The 21,142-nt window shown below is 46.2% G+C and overlaps 1 protein-coding gene across 3 annotated transcripts; it reads left to right on the top strand.

Annotated features, from left to right (window-relative positions):
- The first annotated feature begins 2,300 nt into the window (after positions 1–2,300).
- Positions 2,301–19,893, top strand: TIMM22 (translocase of inner mitochondrial membrane 22). 3 transcript variants are annotated; one of them, XM_058163989.1, is made up of 4 exons: positions 2,305–2,618; positions 5,279–5,475; positions 10,024–10,096; positions 12,513–12,971. In XM_058163989.1, exons 1-4 carry the CDS (start codon positions 2,372–2,374, stop codon positions 12,587–12,589), a joined length of 594 nt encoding a protein of 197 aa, XP_058019972.1. In that variant the 5' UTR covers positions 2,305–2,371; the 3' UTR covers positions 12,590–12,971. The 3 variants fall into 3 exon arrangements, with proteins under 3 accessions (XP_058019975.1, XP_058019974.1, XP_058019972.1); XM_058163992.1 differs by lacking the exons at positions 10,024–10,096; positions 12,513–12,971 and adding an exon at positions 18,175–19,893 and having other exon boundaries at positions 2,301–2,618; XM_058163991.1 differs by lacking the exon at positions 10,024–10,096 and having other exon boundaries at positions 2,303–2,618.
- The last annotated feature ends 1,249 nt before the right edge of the window (positions 19,894–21,142 follow it).

Genomic DNA, 21,142 nt, shown 5'->3' with positions numbered 1-21,142 from the left:
AATTGTGTTGTAAATGTTGTACCTTGATGAAGGTATCTTTTCTTTTATGTACACTGAGAGCATATGCACCAAGACAAATTCCTTGTGTGTCCAATCACACTTGGCCAATAAAAAATTCTATTCTATTCTATTCTATTCTATTCTATTCTATTCTATTCTATTCTATTCTATTCTATTCTATTCTAATAATAATAATAATAATAATAATAATAATAATAATAATAATAATAATATCAGAGTTGGAAGGGACCTTGGAGGCCTTCTAGTCCAACCCCCTGCCCAGACAGGAAACAATACACCATTTCAGACAAATGGCTATCCAACATTTTCTTAAAAATTTCCAGTGTTGGAGCATTCACAGCTTCTGCAGGCAAGTTGTTCCACTGATTAATTGTTCTAACTGTCAGGAAATTTCTCCTTAGTTCTAAGTTGCTTCTCTCCTTGATTAGTTTCCACCCATTGCTTCTTGTTCTACCCTCAGGTGCTTTGGAGAATAGTTTGACTCCCTCTTCTTTGGGGCAGCCCCTGAGATATTGGAACACAGCTATCATATCTCCCCTAGTCCTTCTTTTCATTAAACTAGACATACCCAGTTCCTGCAACCGTTCTTCATATGTTTTAGCCTCCAGTCTCCTATGTGTGTAAATGTTCCATCAAATGGAACAAAACAAAACAAAAAAGCTTGGCCAATAAAAATTCTATTCTATTCTATTCTATTCTATTCTATTCTATTCTATTCTATTCTATTCTCTCCATTCTTCCTTCCTCCCTTCCTCTCCAACCCCTACTTCCTTCTTTCCTTCCTTTCTTCCTTTCTTCCTTTCTCCCTCCATTCCTCTCTCCATCCATCTCTCCTTCCTTTCTTCCTCCTCTCAATCTTCCTTCCTTCCTTCCTTCCTTCCCTCCTCCCTCCCTTTGTTCTTTGAATGCTCCAACAATGGAAGTTTTAAAGAAGAGATTGGACAACCATTTTTCTAAATGCTGGTATGGGGTTTCCTGCCTGAGCAGGGGTTTGGACTAGAAGACCCCCCCAAGGCCCCTTCCAACTCTATTATAGTATATTCTATTCCTTCCTTCCCTTAATTAAATTTACGCAGTACTGGTGTTCACATAACACTCTAAAATGGTTAGCTTAAACATGGGAATTGGTGGATATGTGTCCCGGGTCTTTCTGTTAGTTGGGAGTTTGGTGAACTAAATCCAGAAAATAAATAACCAGGTGAATGTAGACCCTCTGACCCTTTGACAGATTAGATAGCAGCCTAGGAACAATATTACAAACTGATATACTTTATTAATATATGGGTAATCAGAATATACTTCTTTAAGCTTGCTATTTTGCTTTTTCGGGCTAGATGGCAGCACGTGGCCAATTTTGGCTAATTTTGCTAATTTAATTTGAATCCGGTCAGTAGTTGGATGGAGATTACAGGGAATTCCCAGGGCTGTAAACTACATTGGGAAGTTGAGAAAACAACAGCAGCAAGCAATGACTACACATCTCCACATCTGTTGCAAGAAAACTGCATAAGCATTCTCTCTAAGCCAAGTAGATTTTCCCTAACCGGCTTTTGTTAGGCCTCAACGCTCTATTATTCCACACCCCATTCTGTCCTCTAAAGGGGCTTTTTTTTATATTTTTAAAATAAGTCTTTTTCTCTCGGAAATCCTTTTTTTTTTTTTTTTTGCAAAATACCGCACATCCAGAAGGTGCGCTACAAATAGGAATAAAAGATGGAGCTGTGGAGTGATTTAAGATGTGCAAGCAAATGTCATTTCTCAAAGTGATTTTGCATTAACTAGGTACACTGATGCTATAAATAGAAACAATTTTTGCAGAATGCATCATCCACCAGAATTATTGTCTAAAATTATTATTAGTGCCACCCCCCCAACGGAAAAATCCCCCCCCAGGCCCCACTGCCTCTTTCACCTTCCAAAAGAAACCCCTTCTTACCTGGAGCCTTCTCACCTGTCCTTTTTAAGATGCTCAATCCTTCTGCAATTCTTCCCTTTGCAACGGGTCCGGTAGGGGGCCACCTCGCGCAGGTCAAAGACTTCCCCGAGCCCACCAAAACTACAAGTCCCATCTGCCCACGGAGAGCGAATTTGGCTCACCAACCTTTGAAAGGCACGCCGGGAATGGTAGTCCGGCTGAAAGCAAGCAGCAGGATTGGCTAAGAGGTGCGCTTGCGCACTCGAATACAAATGCAAACGAATGGTGTTTTTTCCCCTCTACGGTGATTGGACTAAATTTCCCGTGAAGCTCCGCGACGCTTCCCCCCATTGGGAAAGCCGGGGCGAGTGGCGAACGGCATGACGGGAGCTGTAGTCTTGGAGTTGTGAGGAGGGTGAGAAAGAAGCGGCGCAAATGGCGGCGGCCTTCCCCAGAGCCCCGAAGAAGCCCGATGAAGCCGGCAAGGCGACGGAAGCGGCCTCGCCGCTACAGTACAGCCTCTTGCTGGAGTACCTGGTGGGAGAAAAGCGAGGGCCGAGGCCGGATTTCCCGCCGGGCGTCCTCGGGGGCTTCCCGGCGCCGGTCAAGAGCCCCGAGCAGAAGATGGTCGAACGAGTCATGGAGAGCTGCGGCTTCAAAGCGGCGCTGGCCTGTGTCGGCGGTGGGTCTTCTTTCCCTGGAAGGCCGACTTCGCTTGCTCTGGAGTCGCGAGGACTACAACTCCCATCATTCTCGCCTCTGCGATATTCCAGGCGGCCGCTAGGGGGCGATAGAGAGGGACTTCTCGCGATTCGTTGCTGCCCCCTGGAGGCCGTGGCGAGAGTTGCAGCTCTTAATTTTTGCCAGTCCCGCCTGAGGGTTCAGGGAGTGGGTGAGGATGATGGGTCAGATAGCTCCTCGCCCCCGGGTTTGCTAGAAAGTGTATTTTGAATTATTGATTTTCATTCATTAATTTAACTATTGGCCACCCTTCTCAAATAGAAATATCTTTATTTCTATTTTAACACCTTTATGAAATTTAGCTATGGGCCTTCTGTGTTAAACCCACCTTTATTGTTGTTATAAATAACTCAAGGCAGGGAATACTGCTTCCGTCCTCTAGTTTCCCCTACAACAACAACCTTGTGAGGTGGGCTGGGCTGAAAGAGAGAGGAATTGGCCCCAAATCACTCAGCCAGCCTTTATGCCTAAGGCGGGATTAGAACTCACCGTCTCCTGGTGATTGGCTCAAAGTCACCCAGCTGGCTTTCATGCCTAAGGCGGGACTAGAACTCACCATCTCCTTGTGATTGGCTCAAAGTCACCCAGCTGGCTTTCATGCCTAAGGCGGGACTAGAACTCACCATCTCCTTGTGATTGGCTCAAAGTCACCTAGCTGGCTTTCAGGGCTAAGGCGGGACTAGAACTCACCGTCTCCTTGTGATTGGCTCAAAGTCACCTAGCTGGCTTTCAGGGCTAAGGCGGGACTAGAACTCACCGTCTCCTTGTGATTGGCTCAGTCACCTAGCTGGCTTTCAGGGCTAAGGCAGGACTAGAACTCAGCGTCTCCTGGTGATTGGCCCAAAGTTATCCAGCCAGCTTTCATGCCTAAGGCAGGACTAGAACTCACCGTCTCCTGGTGATTGGCCCAAAGTCATCCAGCCAGCTTTCATGTCTAAGGCGGGACTAGAACTCACCGTCTCCTGGTGATTGGCCCAAAGTCATCCAGCCAGCTTTCATGTCTAAGGCGGGACTAGAACTCACCGTCTCCTGGTGATTGGCCCAAAGTTATCCAGCCACCTTTTATGCCTAAGGCGGGACTAGAACTCACCGTCTCCTGGTGATTGGCTCAAAGTCACCCAGCCGGCTTTCTGTCATGTCCCACTCCTCCTCTGACAGGTCGGGGAAGTCCGTCTCAAGCGTGCCTCTGCAGCTCTGCCAAAGTCCTATCAGAGTCCTCAGGGCAGGCAGGAATCCAAGGTGTGACTTCAGCAATTCTAGATTAGACTTTGCCTGACTCAGACAATGCCAGAAAGCAGATCCTTTATATAGGCCATGGGGTGTGGCTCCATAACTCAGCATTTATCCAGGCCTGCCCCTCCCTCCCTTTTGCTGACGTCGCCTCTCCATTCTCCGGAAGCGGGGATCTGTCCAGCCTCCAGCTGCCGGCAATTCCAGCTCGTGACTGGCTTCACCTTCCCCAGGCTCACATTATTATTATTATTATTATTTATTATTATTATTTATTAGATTTCTATACCGCCCTTCTCCCGAAGGACTCAGGGCGGTTTACAGCCAGAATAAGAACAAAACGATATACAATTAAAAACAAAATTAAAAAACTTATTATACAATTGGCCGAAAATTTAAAAACATTTAAAATCTAAAAAACCCATTAAAATTCATCTAGAAATTTAAAATTTAAAAAATCTAACAAAAAACTTAAGCCAGCCCCGCGCGAGTAAATAAATACGTTTTCAACTCGCGGCGAAAGGTCTGAAGATCAGGTATTTGGCGCAAGCCAGGGGGATGTTCGTTCTAGAGGGTAGGAGCCCCCACAGAGGGAGGGGCTGTGGGGGAGGGGCCCAGCTGCTCCGTTTGTCCAGACATGGTGCCAGGACTGGGGGCTGGAGGCATGTCAGGCCATTCGTCTTGCTCGGACTGTCCGGGCATGGTGCCAGGACTGGGGGCTGGAGGCATGCCAGGACATTCTTCTGTACTATCAGTGTTTGGCAGGAGATGAGAGGGGCCCGGCTGCAGAGAGGGGGGGCGAGCAAGGCACAACACTTTCATTTCTAAGGCGGGAACTAGAACTCACCGTCTCCTGGTGATTGGCTCAAAGTCACCCAGCCAGCTTTCATGCCTAAGGCGGGAACTAGAACTCACCGTCTCCTGGTGATTGGCTCAAAGTCACCCAGCCAGCTTTCATTTCTAAGGCGGGAACTAGAATTCACCGTCTCCTGGTGATGGGCTTAAAGTCACCCAGCCAGCTTTCATGCCTAAGGCGGGACTAGAATTCCCCATTCAAAGTGAATGGGCGAAGCCAGGTTCACTTAATGACCGAGTTATTCACTTAACAGCTGCAATTCACTTAACTATGGTAGGAAAGGTCTTAAAAGCGGCAAAACTCATGGAACAACTGTCTTGCTTAGCAACAGAAATGTGTGGCTCAAAGTGTGGTCATAAGTGAAGAACTACCTGTGTATGACAACCTTGTATAGCAAAGATGGCATGAAAGGAAGCCTTTGATCTCCATGTGCAGGACTCTGCAGAGATGCATCCATCATTTTGATCGTGGGCGAAGCGCCCTTGACTGACCCCTTTGCAATTCTGATCTGTCAGGTTTCGTCCTGGGGGGTGCCTTTGGCGTCTTCACCGCTGGCATCGATACCAACGTGGGATTTGACCCTAAGGATCCCTACCGCACGCCGACAGCCAGAGAGGTCTTGAAAGATATGGGGCAACGGGGCATGTCGTACGCCAAAAACTTTGCCATTGTGGGTGCCATGTTCTCCTGCACTGAATGCCTGGTGGAATCTGTGAGTAACTTCCTTGTTTTGATCTTGATTGAGAAAAGGGACTGGGGGCTATATTGTATGATGAACGGTTGAGGGAGAGAGAAGTACCCTGTTTCCCCCAAAATAAGACCTCCCCTGATAATAAGCCCAATCGGGCTTTTGAGCGCATGGCAATAAGGCCGAGCGCTTATTTCAGGGTTCAAAAAAATATAAGACAGAGTCTTATTTTCGGGCAAACACGGTAGGTAGGTAGGTAGGTAGGTAGGTAGGTAGGTAGGTAGGTAGGTAGATAGATAGATAGATAGATAGATAGATAGATAGATAGATAGATAAATAGATAAATAGATAGATACCCTGTTTTCCCCAAAATAAGACATCCCCTGATAATAAACCCAATAGGGCTTTTGAGCCCGTGGCAATAAGGCCAAGCGCTTATTTCGTGGTTCAAAAAAATATAAGACGGAGTCTTATTTTGGAGGGAAACACGGTAGGAGGTTTATTTATACGAACCAGAGGTTTATTCTTCCAAGCTTTCAGACTCATTCTGGAGCCCATCTTCAGGGAACTTTTCACTGTCCAAAATATCTGCACTGGGCTGTTCTATGCATAGTATTTATGTGGTGCCTGGTTGTGTGTGGTTTTTAGTTGTTAATTGGGACCATAAGGTTAGCTGTTAAGTCATTGAAGTTTCCTTGTGCCGCTGCGCCCTCGGCTCCTAAGTAACATCATCAGCTGGTGCTAAATCAGCCCTCCTGTTGATTGACAAGGGGTCCCTTTCCCAGGCTTCAGTCATTTCTCTGGCTAATCTCCACCCGACAATGGAATGCATGTCCTTGTTCACTGCAATGGGAGGCTACAAATGAGTTGGAGATTCCTTAATAATAATAATAATAATAATAATAATAATAATAATAATAATAATAATAATAATAATAATAATAATAATAATAATAATAATATAATTTCTATACAGCCCTTCTCCCGAAGGAGTCAGGGCGGTTTACAGCCAGATAAAAATAGCATTCATAAATACAATACAATAAAATCAGAATTAAAAAACTTATTCAAATTGGCTGATAATTCAAATATAAAATACATAACATCATAAAAACCCCATTAAAATCCTAATAAAACCCATCCTTGTCTGACTTGCTTGCTCATGTTCTTAAAAGAGCATAGAACATCCGAGTTCACACTTTCTGGAGAGAGAGAGACGTTCCCTGAGGATGGGCTCCAGAATGAGTCTGAAAAGCTTAGAAGAATAGTCCTCTAGGGGCCTAGGGGCCGACTCAGATTGAATCCTGCAACGTTAACATATAGGTATGTCTGGTCTGTTGAAGACCAAGATTAGGGTGGGCATGATAGCAGTCTCCCCTAAAACTGAAGCGCAAATACTTTGGCCACCAAATGAGAAGAGAGGACTCATTGGAGAACACCCCAAGGAGAAAGGGACAGCAGGCGATGAGACGGTTAGATAGACGTTAGATAGTTAGATAGTATCTTTGACACAACGACACAAACTCTCTGGGAGACCGTGGAAGATGGGTGGGGGGGGGGCTGGCCTGCTGTACTCCGTAGGGTCATGTAGTAACTGAACAACCACAACAAAGATAGCAGTCTTCCAGTCCTTTAGGGGCTGTTGCAGAGAATTATTCTCCGAAGTACCAGAGAGCAATGAGTGAACGATCATTAAAGAGAGATCCAACCTAAAACTAAAGAGAAATTTCCTGACTGTGAGAACAATTAATCAGTGGAACGGCTGGCCTCCTGGAGTTGTGGGTGCTCCGTCTCTGGAGGTTTTCAAGAACAGACTGGACAACCATTTGATCAGGATGGTATAAAATCTCCTACCTTGAGCAGGGGGTTGGACTAGAAGACCTCCAAGGCTCCTTCCAGCCTTACGTTCTATGGTCTTGTTTTGGTTCCCTTAAAAACAAGAGGAGGAAGGCTGAAAATCTCCATCCTTCTGTGTCCTTGTAACCAGAGCTGCCCACATCCTGTTTTTAGAGCTCTTCTCTAGCTTTTCTTTGAGCTTAGAAGATAGGGAGGATCCGTAACGCATTAATGTTCTTTTTATTTAAATACAAGAAACATATGTGCGGTGTCTGAGAGCGATTTAAGCAAACGCAGTCATTAAAATATCATATACTCGGGAACTGCGGGCTTCAAAGAGCATCTCAGTCGCCAGTCTTTTCAAAATTCAGACTCTTGGGTTGCTTCAACAGGGACACAGAGACAGGCATAGTCGGCGGTGCCCAAGATCCCATACTCCATTTTCATTTTTTTTTTCACTGATTGTTTTTATATTATCAGCATAAATTTGTGGTGGACTATAGTCTGGAGTTGCAGGAGACAGCTGAGCTTGGAAAGTAAATAGGAACAGGGTGAAGGCGGACCCTCTCTAGTTGCCTCAGGCAGTGAGTTGTGCATCATATAAATTTAATAAATGAATAAATATAAATTCACAAGAGTATATCTAATATTAATGCAGATACGTCTGTGGAGATACTCGGTCATCCAGGTCAGGGTTGTCCCTGATAACTGGCAACTGGACTTTCTGGTTTTTTCTTTGAAGACGTTTCGCTTCTCATCCAAGAAGCTTCTTCAGCTCTGACTGGATGGTGGGGATTGGAAGGATTTATACTCCTTGCAGACTAGCTGGTCATTTGCATCCTTTTAGAGAGATATTGAGTTATGCAAGTAGTTGCTTTAGTCTGGGAAATTTCTGTTTTGTAGGCGAACAGCAATAAAGAGCTACAGGTAGTCCTCAATTTACGATCACAGGCCCCAAATTTCCATTGCTAATCCAGACGCTTGTGAAGGGAGCTTTGCCCCCATTTTACAACCTTTTTTTGCCACAGTTGTTAAATGAATTGCTGCAGTTGTCACCTTAGTAACACGGTTGTTAAGTGAATCTGGCTTCTCCATTGACTTTGTTCATCAGAAGGTTGCAAAAGGGGAGCCCATGACCCCGGGACACTGCGACCGTCAGAAACACAAGTCATTTGCCAAGTGTCTAAATTTTGATCCTGGGGATGCTGCAACGGTTGTGAATAGAATAGAATAGAATAGAATAGAATTGTTCTGGTGGGCAGTGCTCTATAGAATCGTTTTGAAGGTAGGAGTTGAAACAGTTTATGTCCAGGATGTGAGGGGTCTGTAAATATTTTCACGGCCCTCTTCTTGATTCGTGCAGTATACAGGTCCTCAATGGAAGGCAGGTTGGTAGCCATTGTTTTTTCTGCAGTTCTAATTATCCTCTGAAGTCTGTGTTTTTCTTGTTGGGTTGCAGAACTGAACCAGACAGTTATAGAGGTGCAAATGACAGACTCAATAATTCCTCTGTAGAATTGGATCAGCAGCTCCTTGGGCAGTTTGAGCTTTCTGAGTTGGCGCAGAAAGAACATTCTTTGTTGTCTTTTTTTGATGATGTTTTTGATGTTAGCTGTCCATTTGAGATCTTGCGATATGATAGAACCCAGAAATTTAAAGGTTTCTACTGTTGATACTGTGTTGTCTAGTATTGTGAGAGGTGGAAGTATGGAAGGGTTTCTCCTAAAGTTTCTCCTTAAGTATGCAAAGAAGTCCTAAGTCACTTTTTTCAGTGCCATTATAACTTTGAACGGTCACTAAACAAATTATTGCAAGTCAAGGATTACCTGTACGCAATGTTATTAGAAGCATCCATGCAGTCCTTCCTTATTTCAACATCTTGGATTGATTTCTGGTTCCAACTACGGCTCATAAATCCAGACCTTTTCTACCCTCTAATCCTTACCTCCCCTCTATTTGCACGGGAAACACCGTGGCATCTCTGGAGAATCCCTCAGAGGCGTGGCGAGATGGGGCGGCAAATTAATTTAATAATTAAAATAAATGGCAGGTTGGAGCAAGGTTGGAACTACAGCTGCCAAAAAAGCCAATGCAGTTCTAGATTGCATCAACAGAATCAAGATCATGTAAAGTGTTAAGACCACTTTATAAGGCCTTGGTAAGGCCACACTTGGAATATTGCATTCAGTTTTGGTCGCCACGATGTAAAAAAGATGTGGAGATTCTAGAAAGAGTGCAGAGAAGAGCAACAAAGATGATTAGGGGACTGGAGGCTAAAACATATGACGAACGATTGCAGGAACTGGGTATGTCTAGTTTAATGAAAAGAAGGACCAGGGGAGACATGATAGCAGTGTTCCAATATCTCAGGGGTTGCTACAAAGAAGACGGAGTCAGGCTATCCTCCAAAGCACCTGAGGGCAGGACAAGAAGCAATGGGTGGAAACTATTCAAGGTCAGATGCAACTTAGAACTAAGGAGAAATTCCCTGACAATTAGAACAATTAACCAGTGGAACCACTTGCCTCCAGAAGTTGTGAATTCTCCACACTGGAAGTTTTCAAGAAGAGATTGGATAACTATTTGCCTGAAAAGGTATAGGGTTTCCTGCCTGAGCAGGGGGTTGGACTAGAAAACCTCCAAGGTCCCTACTAACTCTGTTTTTCTATTCTATTCTACAAAGGGAGAAATCCCCAGGTGACGATCTCTTGACCGGCTCTTTTCTTGCTTCCCTAGTACCGAGGCAAATCCGATTGGAAGAACAGCGTCGCCAGCGGCTGCATCACCGGCGGGGCCATTGGTTTCCGAGGTGAGGGCTGCCTTCCAAGCAATCTTTGAGAGGCTTCCTGGGCCACGTTCCACGGTGGGACGGGGGCCCAGGCATTCCTGTACGAGGAAGCTGCACTTGGCACACGGCTGCAGCTGCTGCTGGCAGAAGCCGAGACACCGGCTTGCCAGAACGTGGGCAGCGCGCCACTCTTTCTGGGATGCGCAGCTCACGTGCCTCCCAAGGTTGCCAAGGTGGAAGAAAACGTAACATGACACAGGGTTCAAACGAGGCGAGTGCCTTGCTGGCCGTGGAAATCTTCAGTTATTTCATTTTTTTTAAAAGGAGCTGGGCCAGCGGAGAGATTTCCTTTTCGAAATCCCAAGCTCTAATGTCCCCTAAGTGTATTGAACGGCACTCCGAGTAAGCTCTTTATTTTGAACTGGATTGATTTAAATTTTGAGGGGTGGGGTTGGGGGGGGTGGAGATTTCTATGGAGATTCGCAATCCTCTCGGTCAGTCATGGCTAACCTTTTCCAGACCAAGTGCACAAATTGCGTGCATGCAAACGTCTGCGCGCCCCAATGCGCAGATCTTCGGACCTTTCGCCGTGAGCTGAAAACGCACCTATTTATTCAAGCGGGACTGGCCTAAAATTTTATTGGGGTTATTTATATTTTAATGTTTTAAATGGTTTTAAATTCGGCCACCTTATAATATGTTTGTTTTAATTTAATATTTTAATATTTATACTGTGATTTTTTTACTTGGCTGTACACCGCCCTGAGTCCTTCAGGAGAAGGGCGGTATAAAAATTGAATAAAATAAATAAATAAATAAAAATAAATGCACATGTGACCCCGCACATATGCTCCGCCCCCTGCATGCAGCCCCCACACATGCGCATGTGCCCACTGCACGCCTCCCGCCTCCGTGCATGTACGCACCCCTCTCATGCCCCCCGCACATGAGCGGCAGAGACCCGAAAACCAGCTGGCTGGTGGGAGGCATGTGCACATGCGCAGCAGAGCTGAAATGGGATGACGGCTCGCGTGCCATCAGAGAGGGTGCCACCTCTGGCACCCGTGCCATAAGTTTCCCATCACGGCTCTAGGTCATGTTTGTCCCGAAGGGTTTTCGGTTGTACCAAAAAACCAAGTGGAGTCTCTTGGGGTTTTTTTTCCCCCCCTTGAAAATGTTTTGCTACTCATCTAAGAAGCTTTTTAGGTTCTGCTGAAACTGAACTCAAATCGAAGTTGTTTCTTGGATGAGAAGCCAAACGTTTTAAAAGAAACTTCCGTTGCCTTTTGGGGAAAGCATTTTTGGGGAGAGCCACAGCAGGTTTTGAGCCTGTTTTGAGTCTTCGGAGCTGTGCTACCAGTTCTGCTGGGGGTTTCTTTCCCTAGTAGGGTTTCTAAATTGTGGATGAACCAAGAAATAAACATAAACTCTGTGGCTCAGGCTGCTAAGACAGTCTATTATTAACAGCAGCTGCTTGCAATTACTGCAGGTTCAAGCCCCACCAGGCCCAAGGTTGACTCAGCCTTCCATCCTTTATAAGGTAGGTAAAATGAGGACCCAGATTGTTGGGGGCAATAAGTTGACTTTGTATTTAATATACAAATGGATGAAGACTATTGCTTGACACAGTGTAAGCTGCCCTGAGTCTTCGGAGAAGGGCGGGATATAAATGCAAATAATAATAATAATAATAAATAATAATAGTAATAATAAATAATAATAGTAATAGTAATAGTAATAATAATTTTAAAAAACCATGATGGACTGTGTTGCAGGAATCTAGCCCAGTGTTTCTCAATCTTGGCAAATTGAAGATGTGTGCACTTCAACTCCCAGAATTCCCCAGCCAGCAAGGTCTCCCTTTTGGCCTTTCATGAGGCCTTAAAACTTGGTTCTATCCCTGAGCCTGGAGACCCAGCTACGGGATAGAGCCCATCTCCGCACTGATTGTGAATGATTGGTTAGATAGTGCCTGGTTGCTATGTTTTTTTTTTCCATTTAATATGTAATGTTAATATTATTAATATTACTAATATGTATTTTATAGCGGCCTAAAGTCACCTAAAAACGAGATGGGTGGCTTTTTACAGGTAGTCCTTGATTTAATGACCTTAATTGAGCCCAGAATCATGGTTGTAAATTCTGCCAGTCATTAAGAGGGTCACCACATGAGCACACCCAATTTCACAGCCTTTTTCCTTTGTAATAGTCATTAAGTAAACGCTGCCATGATTAAAAGAACATGGCGGCAGTTATATGAACATGGTCGCTAAGCAAACCCATTATTGGTTATATGCACTGTGGGATACTGCAAACAGCCATAAAACGTCGGGAGCTCCATCGTAACTTTGAGCGGTCACTAAACGAGGACTCCCTGTCAATTGAACCAGTGAGTCACAAACAAATTAATGATCGGCTTCTCCTCGTTTCCTTGCAGCTGGCCTCAAAGCCGGGGTCCTCGGTTGCGGGGGTTTTGCCGCCTTCTCCGCAGTAATCGACTACTACTTACGGTAGCAGCTGGGGCCCACCAGCAAGGACTTTCTGACGGCCGCTGTGGCGGACAGCAGGCCCAGTGGGCCTCTCGAGACACCCCTTCCCCCCAAGGTGGGGTTTCTCAAGGTTAACCCAGCCGGATGAGAATCCCAAATTTGCCACGGAAGGAGAAGAGCCACGGAGGAGCCCCTTCGTAAGTTCTTGAGATCTCCTGCTTGGATCTGGAAACGGAGCTGCTAGGATGTTTTATCGGCATTTAATACCAAAAGAAAATTGGAGTTTTTTGGCTGCTACGTGTTTGGACTGGGAAGAACACAAACGCTGGATAGTTTATTTTATTTTTTGCCAGGGTCCAATGGTTTATCTGCTAATAAAACGGGAAGAGTTTTTCAAAGTTTCAAAAGGTTTCGGAGTTCTAGTTGTTCCTCAGTTTTGTGGCTTAAAATCAGATGCCTGCTAGGAGACTCTGACCGTGGGCGGCTGATCTAAAAGCCAGCAGCCTCTCCAGGCGGTCCTCGACTTACGATCACAACCGAGTCCAAAATTTCCGTCGCTAAGCAACGGCAGTTCGCTGAGTTTTGCCCCATTTTACAACCTTATCTTGCCACTTAAGCGAATCACTGCAGTCGTTAAGTTAGTAACGTCGTTGTTAGCGGAATCCGGCTTCCCCGTTGACTTGTGAGAAGGTCGCAAAAAGGGGAGACGCTGCAACGGTCGTAAACAGGAACCAGTCTCCAAGCATCCAGGTGTGATCGTGGAGATGCTGCAACGGTCATAAGTGTGAAAAACGGTCACAAGTCACTTTTTTCAGTGCTGTTGTAACTTCTAAAGGTCACTGGATGAACAGTTGTAAGTAATATTTTCAGCTGAATGGAAACAGAAAAAAGCAAAGATATAATTTTTTTTGACGGATGCTTTAAGAAGTCCGTAATAAGACCTGCTTTTGTGTTTCAATCAGTCAGTCAATCAGAACAACAGTTGGAAGGGACCTTGGAGGTCTTCTAGTCCAACCCCCTGCTCAAGAGGAGACCCAATATCATTTCAGACAGGTGGGCTGTTCAGTGTCTTTTAAGTGCAGGGGGTTGGACTAGAAGACCTCCAAGGTCCCTTCCAACTGTTGTTCTGTTCTGTTCTTTTCTTTTCTGTTCTTTTCTTTTCTTTTCTGTTCTTTTCTTTTCTTTTCTTTTCTTTTGACCTCCAGTGATGAAGCACCCATAACTTCTGATGACAAGTTGTTCCACTGGTTAATTGTCCTCACTGTTGGATTAAGTTTCTCCTTAGTTCTAGGTTGCTTCTCTTGATTAGTTTCCAACCATTGCCCTTCCTTCCTCCCTCTCTCCCTCCCTTTCCTCCCTCCCATTCCAGGCCTTCCTTTCTTCCTTTTTCCTCCCCTCCCTTCTTTCTCACACTTCCATCCTCCCTCCCTCTCTTCTTTCCTTCCCTCCCTCTTTCCAGACCTTCCTTTCTTTCCCCTCCTCCCTCCCTCCCTCCCTCCCTCCCAAAGAATACTAGAATAACAGAGTTGGAAGGGACCTTGGAGGTCTTCTAGTCCAGCACTCTGCTCAAGGACACCCCACCATTTCAGACAAGTGACTTGTCCAGTCTCTTCTTAAAAGCCTCCAATGATGGAGCAGCCACAACTTCTGGTGGCCAGCTGTTCCACTGATTAATTCTCCTCACTGTTAGGAAGTTTCGCCTTAATTCCAGGTTGCTTCTCTCCTTGAATTTTGAGTTTGAAGTTTCTTTTGTCCCCTCTTGTAGTATTAACTCCTGTGATCTGCAAGAGCTAATCTAGGATGCACTCATTCAACCTGGGTTTGTAGCCACCCTGCATGTCGGAATATCTCCCTGAAAGGGGGAGCAATTTGTGGGGGGTTTTTTTCCCCTGCTAAACAAGGCACAACCCAGGGAAGGCGGGCAGGTTTAAATGAGGGGAATGGCACGCCCCTAAAATCTGCCACACCTGTTATGCAATTGCATTACATAATGCTTTTATATAAGCAACACATGGAGCAGGCGGTGTGTGTGTGTGTATGTGTGTGTAGAAATCACAACACACCGCTCTTTCAGGATACCGGGAAACGGTTGCGCTGTGCCTGCAGAGGGGATGGTGGTGGAAGGGAATCTTTCTGGCAGCTGCTAAATAGGGACGTGTGGCTTAAAATAGATGCGGAGACAGACCAGGGTCACCTTGTGGCTTATTTTTCCTTCCGTAAGAAGAGCCAGCCTACCTCGCGGTTGGGCCCTGACACCAAAGGAAGGACAGGATACCGCTGGAGAAACAGCGAAGGGCATCTGTCCCAAAGGTGCATTTTTTTTTTTTCTTCCAAGAGTCAACTGGACTTTCTGGGGGATTTTTTTTTTTTTTGGAAGATTTTTCACTTCTCATCCAAGAAGCTTCTTCAGCTCTGACCGGATGGTGCGGAAGGGAAGGATTGATATTCCTTGCGGACAGCTGGTCGTTTGCATCCTTTTTGAGAGATTCGTTGAAGCATTTGGATGTTTATCTGTGTCCTCGGGGTCACCTGAGTGATACAAATAGGTGTGGAGCCGCCTTGGAACTGCTGAAAGATTGTGTCGTAGACCAGAGATAGATGGTGTGGTCTCCCTCTGTTGAGAGGCAGCTGTTCAGTTTGGACCTAGATGGCCACTTGGACCCGTTTCAAACCAGCGGTCCTCTCTGTCCAAAATGCTGCCTTCAAAAGAGGGACCTTTGTCTTTCAAATCCTGTCGCGATAGGCTTGTTCCCCTATGTTGCGCCATGAGTTTGTGAAGCGGTTGTCTTGTTTCCCCAATCTACACACGTCTCACCGCATTTATTTATTTATTTATTTATTTATTTATTTATTTATTTAAATTTCTAGACTGCCCTTCTCCCGAAGGACTCAGGGCGGTTTACAGCCATATAAAAAAACAATATTACAAATATTAAGATAATTTAAAATGAAATATTTAAATTTAGGCTAACTCCAATTAAAAACCCGTTTAAAATTCCCAATTAAAACTATCAGGCCAGTCCTGTGCGATGAAACAACCATGTTTTCAGCTCGCGTCGAAAAGCCCGGAGATCAGGGAGTTGGCGAATACCAGGTGGTAATTCGTTCCAGAGGGTTGGAGCCCCCACAGAGAAGGCCCTCCCCCTGGGGATCGCCAGTTGACATTGTCTAGCCGACGGCACCCCAAGGAGGCCCACCCTGTGGGAGCGCACTGGTCGCTGGGAGGCCGTCGGTCGCAGTAGGTCCCGTGCCATGAAGCGCTTTAAAGGTGGTAACCAATACCTTGAATTGCACCCGGAAGATCACCAGAAGCCAGTGCAGCCTGCGCAGCATTGGACTGCCTATATACCACGTTACTCAGTTTGTATCTGGGTGTTTGATCCTTGGGGTGGACAAGCTTCTGCCTTAGTATACTCTTGGGTTTGAAGTGTGTGCACATAGGTTGTGTTGGCTGAAGATCCCTCTAAGCCAGCGGTTCTCAACCTGTGGGTCGGGACCCCGTTGGGGGTCGAATGACGATTTGCCAGGGGTCGCCTAAGAGTATCGGAAATATGGGAAGTATACTTGTGAGTCGAAGAATCGCGCTCCAATGGTTGACTCCACAAGCCAGCTGCAGGCTCTTCAAACCGCTAGCCGAGTTCGCCTTCAGGCGCGATAAATTAAAAAAGAGAGGAATCTTTGCTCTGACGTCTCCCTCTCAAGCCAGCTGCAATCACTCCCAATCGCGAGCCTAATCTGGCTTCAGGCGCCATAAATTTAACAGGGGAGGAGTCTCCGCTTTAATGCCTCCGTCCTCAAGGCAATCGCAAGCAGTTCAGATCGCTAGCCAAGACGGCTTCAGGCGCCATAAATTCAAAACGAAAATAATTTTACGGTTGGGGTCGCCACATTGTGGGGAATTGTATTAAAGGGGTCGCAGCACTATAAAGGTTGAGAACTACTGCTCTAAGCTTTTCCGATATTCCTGCAAAGCAACGGAATGACGACGTTGCTTCGTTTAAGCGAAACGTCTTCAAAAGAAAAACCAGAAAGTCCAGTTGCCTCTTGAAAAAAACACCTTCAGGGCAACCCTGACCTGGAGGACGGAGAATCTCCATAGACACAAAGGGCGTCCGTGTTTATTGACACTGGCTGACGTTGGACATAGTCACAATGCGGGTAGTCCTTGACTTGCAACAGTTCGTATAGTGACCATTCAAAGTTAAACCATATTGGGGGCAAAAAAAGAACCTGGGACTGTTTTTTCACACAACCATTGCAGCAGCCCCAGGGTCACGTGATCCAAATTCAGAGGCTTGGCCACTAACTCACATTTATGACGGCCGCAGTGTTCCAGGGTCCCATGATCTCCTTTTTGCGACCTTCTGACCAGGAAAGTCAAGAGGGGGAAGGCAGATTCACTCAACAACGATTTGGCTAACTTTAACAACTTGCAGTGATCCCCTTAAGCAACAATGGTTTGGTTAAGAAAGATTGTAAAATGGGGCAAAATTTCACTCAGCGACTGTTTGCTTAGCAGGGGGAATTTTGGGATCGATTGTGGTCGTAAGTCGAGGACTACCTGTATCTAGGGTTCAACCTGAGACTTCTCCTGACCCCCCCCAATTTATAGACCCAAAAGCAGCCATGCGAACAGGCTTTTAAAGAGACACCCAACAGCAGGAATGGAATAAACAGAATTAGAACAGAACAGAATAGAAATAAATATAGAAATAATAGAAATAGAAAACAGTTCGAAGGGACTCTTGGAGGCCTTCTAGTCCAACCCCCTGCCCAGGCAGGAAACCCTGCACCATCTCAGTCAGATGGCTATCCAACATTTTCTTAAAAATTTCCAGTGTTAGAGCATTCACAACTTCTGCAGGCAAGTCGTTCCACTTATTGATTGTTCTAACTGTCAGGAAATTTCTCCTTAGTTCTAAGTTGCTTCTCTCCTTGATTAGTTTCCACCCATTGCTTCTTGTCCTGCTTTGGAGAATAGCTTGACTCCCTCTTCTTTGGGGCAGCCCCTGAGATATTGGAACACAGCTATCATGTCTCCCCTAGTCCTTCTTTTCATCAAATTAGACATACCCAGTTCCTGCAACCGTTCTTCAAATGTTTTAGCCTCCAGTCTCCTTTCTCTGCACTCTTTCGAGAGCAGTGATGGCTAACCTTTTGGCCATCGCATACCGGGCGCCGGGTGGAGGGGCGTCATGCGCGCACGTGCCCACACCCATAATTTTATGCGCCCCGTTCCCATGCGCGACCGGAAGTGAGATTGGAAGTTGGCAAACGGGCCATTTTCGGCCTCCAGAGGACCTCCAGGGTGGGGGGTACATTTTTGCGCGCCCCCCCGACTCCTAGAGAGGCTCTAGAGCCAGTTGAGAGAAAAACGGGCCTTCCCCCCACCCCCAGGCCCTCCGGAGGCAGGAAACAGCCTGTTTCCCTACTTCTGGTGGGCCCAAAATCACCTGGCACACCGGAGCTGAGCTCACGTGCCCACTGATACGGCTACGCATGCCATAGGTTCCCCATCAACGGTTCTAGAGTCTCAAGCTTTTTTTTTTTTAACATCGTCTTTTCCAAAAACACCACACTACTAACCAGAGCATATAAAACATTTGCTAGACCAATTCTAGAATACAGCTCGCCTGTTTGGAACCCTCACCACATCTCTGACATCATACAATTGAACGTGTCCAGAAATATTTTACAAGAAGAATTCTCCATTCCTCTGTAAACAACAAAATACCTTATCCCACTAGACTTGAAATCCTAGGCTTAGAAAACTTGGAACTCCGTCGCCTTCGACAAGACCTAAGTTTAACTCACAGAATCATCTATTGTAATGTCCTTCCTGTCAAAGACTACTTCAGCTTTAACTGCAATAATACAAGAGCAACCAATAGATTCAAACTTAATGTCAACCGCTTTAATCTAGATTGCAGAAAATATGACTTCTGTAACAGAATCATCAGTGCTTGGAATACTTTACCTGACTCTGTGGTCTCTTCCCATAATCCTAAAAGCTTTAACCAAAAACTTTCTACTATTGACCTCACCCCATTCCTAAGAGGACCATAAGGGGCGTGCATAAGCGCACAAATGTGCCTACCGTTCCTGTCCTATTGTTTTTCTTTTCTTCTTCCTATATACATATTGGCACTTATACCTCCTAATATTTACTCATATATATGTTTATAGACTATATAATCCTTTTTATATGATGATGTGACAAAAATAAATAAATAAATAAAATAAAAAATAAATAAAATCGTGGCAACCAAAACTGGACGCAGTATTCCAAGTGTGGCCTTACCGAGGCACGATAAAAAAATAATAAAATGTAATATAAAAAAATAAAAGAAGTATAAAATACAAAATAAAAAGGCCTTATAAAAGGAACCCCGGATCAGCCTTCCTGCCTTTTCCGTGGCAACCATCCTCAATTTATTAGGTGAATTATTATAACGGCCAAGTTGCATAATTAAAGTTCCCCGCGTGGTTTCCATCCCTTAGAAGCTCAGATGGTAAATTTGAGCCCCTGCAGCTATAGCCTCTCGAGAAGACGGAGGAGCAGAATTCAAAACCGCTCCGAGTTTGAGCCCAGATGGTTCAACGCTCAGGGTTGCTCTTGCCATGGTTGAAGAAGCGCAGGGGGTCCCCGACTTACAACCGTTCATTTAGTGACCTTTCAAAAGGACAACGGCGCTGGAAAAAAAATGTGATTCGTGACCATGTTTTCACACATGTGACACATTTCGGCGTCCTCCCGGTCACGAGAAACAAAATTCGGACTGACTTGATAGCTGACTCGCATTTATGACGGTCGCAGTGTCTCCCGGGGTGTGTGTATGTGTGTTACCTGATCCTCTTTTGCGACCTTAGGAGCAAAATCCATGGGGAAGCCCGATTCACTTAGCAACCGTGTGACTCGCTTAACAGCTGCAACGATTCGCTTAACAACGGGGGGAAAAAAGGTCGTAAAATGGGGCAGAACGAACGTTTCGCTCGGCAACACAAATTTTGGGCTCCGTTGTGGTCGTTAGTCGACTCCCTGGATTCACGCAGCCTGTTGGGTTCGTGTTAAATCTTTTTCTTCCTTAAGGTGTGGTGCGATCCCATCCCACCCATTTGTCCTGCGGAACCCTCTAACACAAGGGTGTCAAGCTCAAGGCCGGGGGGGGGGGGCTGGATCCGGCCCATGGGGGTGCTTAGATCTAGCCTGCGGGGCTTCCCTGGAAGCAGCAACTTGCTTGCTCTCTTCCTTTCTTCCCTTCTTTTTCTTCCCTCTTTCCCTTTCTCCTTTCCTGCCCTTTCTCGGATGCAAAAGGGGAAACTTTTCTCCTTTTGTTTTGTATTTAGTTTGTTTCGATAGCCCCTCTGCCAGTGAAAATGGAGCTGGGGGGGGGCTCACATGCCCCCCTCTCCCTGTTTTCACTGGCTGAGAAGACCATTGTGGCTGAAAACAGGGTGCGGGGGTGGGGGGGGGCTCCATTTGACACACACACACAGAGCTCCGTTTTCGCTGGCAGAGGGCTATCAAAACAAATGTAGAAACTGAACAAAAAAGGAGAAATGTTTCCCCTTTTGCATTTGAGCATCCAAGAAAGGAGAAAGGGAAAGAGGAAAGAAAAAGAAAAAGAAGGAAAGGGGGGGAAGAGAGCAAGGAAGGAAGGAGGAGGAAAGAGGGGAAGCAAGAAGAAAGGAGAACGAAGAGGGAAGGGAAAAGGAAAGGAGGAGTGAGGAAGGGAGGGAGGGAGGGAGAGTGGAAGCAAGGAGAGGGAGGGAGGGAGGAAGATGAGAAAGGGAAAAGAGAAGGCGAGGAAGGAGGGAGGAAAGGAGGGAAGGAAAAGGAAGGAGTGGCGAGAGAGGAAGGGAGGGTGGAAGGAAGGAGAGGGAGGGAGGGAAGAACATTATGAGAGGGAGGGAGGGTCACAGGAAAGTCCTGCCTTAGCACTTGGCCACCACAGGTGCCCCCTCCCCCAACAAGGGGTCCCGTGTCACACCCACCATGGCCACGCCCTCCCCTCGGGCATGGCCCTCCCCGCCCTCCAAGATCAAACACAACCCTGGTGCGCCCTTCAATTCAATCGAGTTTGACACCCCTTGTTGTGTCTGCGCCCCCCGAACCGGGCCCCCTGCCAGAAAGTGACTTGGAAAGTGAGGGGGAAGGGCCGTCAGGACTTACCTCAAGAGCACCGGCTTCCCTGGCTCAGCTCCAGGAGCCAGAGACAGGCCAGGTGCAGGAGATAATGAGGCCTCTGTCCCCTGACTCTTTCCCCCCCCAGGCCACGCCTCCAGAGCCAGCTGATGGCAATCAGGCCTGGCTGGACCCCAGGTTTCATAGGCAGGAGAGGCGGGAACAACAGAAGCAAGGGTGGGGCAGGCCTAGGAAGTGCTGAGTCATGGAGCCACACCCCACAGGATATAAAAGCAGCAAGGGCTGCTATGCCTCTTCGTAGCGGGCAAATCAACTGCTTGACTAGAGCTGAAGTACTGTTTGTTGAATCATCGGCATCAAGGGAGATAACAGAGACACTTGGCAGACGCTCGCTGGTTTGCTGCCAGAGCTGATAGTGCCGTCTAATTAAGC

The sequence above is a fragment of the Ahaetulla prasina genome, chromosome 1 (genome assembly GCF_028640845.1).
Source record: "Ahaetulla prasina isolate Xishuangbanna chromosome 1, ASM2864084v1, whole genome shotgun sequence".
NCBI classification, from domain to species: Eukaryota; Metazoa; Chordata; class Lepidosauria; order Squamata; family Colubridae; genus Ahaetulla; species Ahaetulla prasina.
The sequence above is the reverse complement of the archived record's forward strand: the minus strand, read 5'-3'. Positions and strand labels throughout refer to the sequence as shown.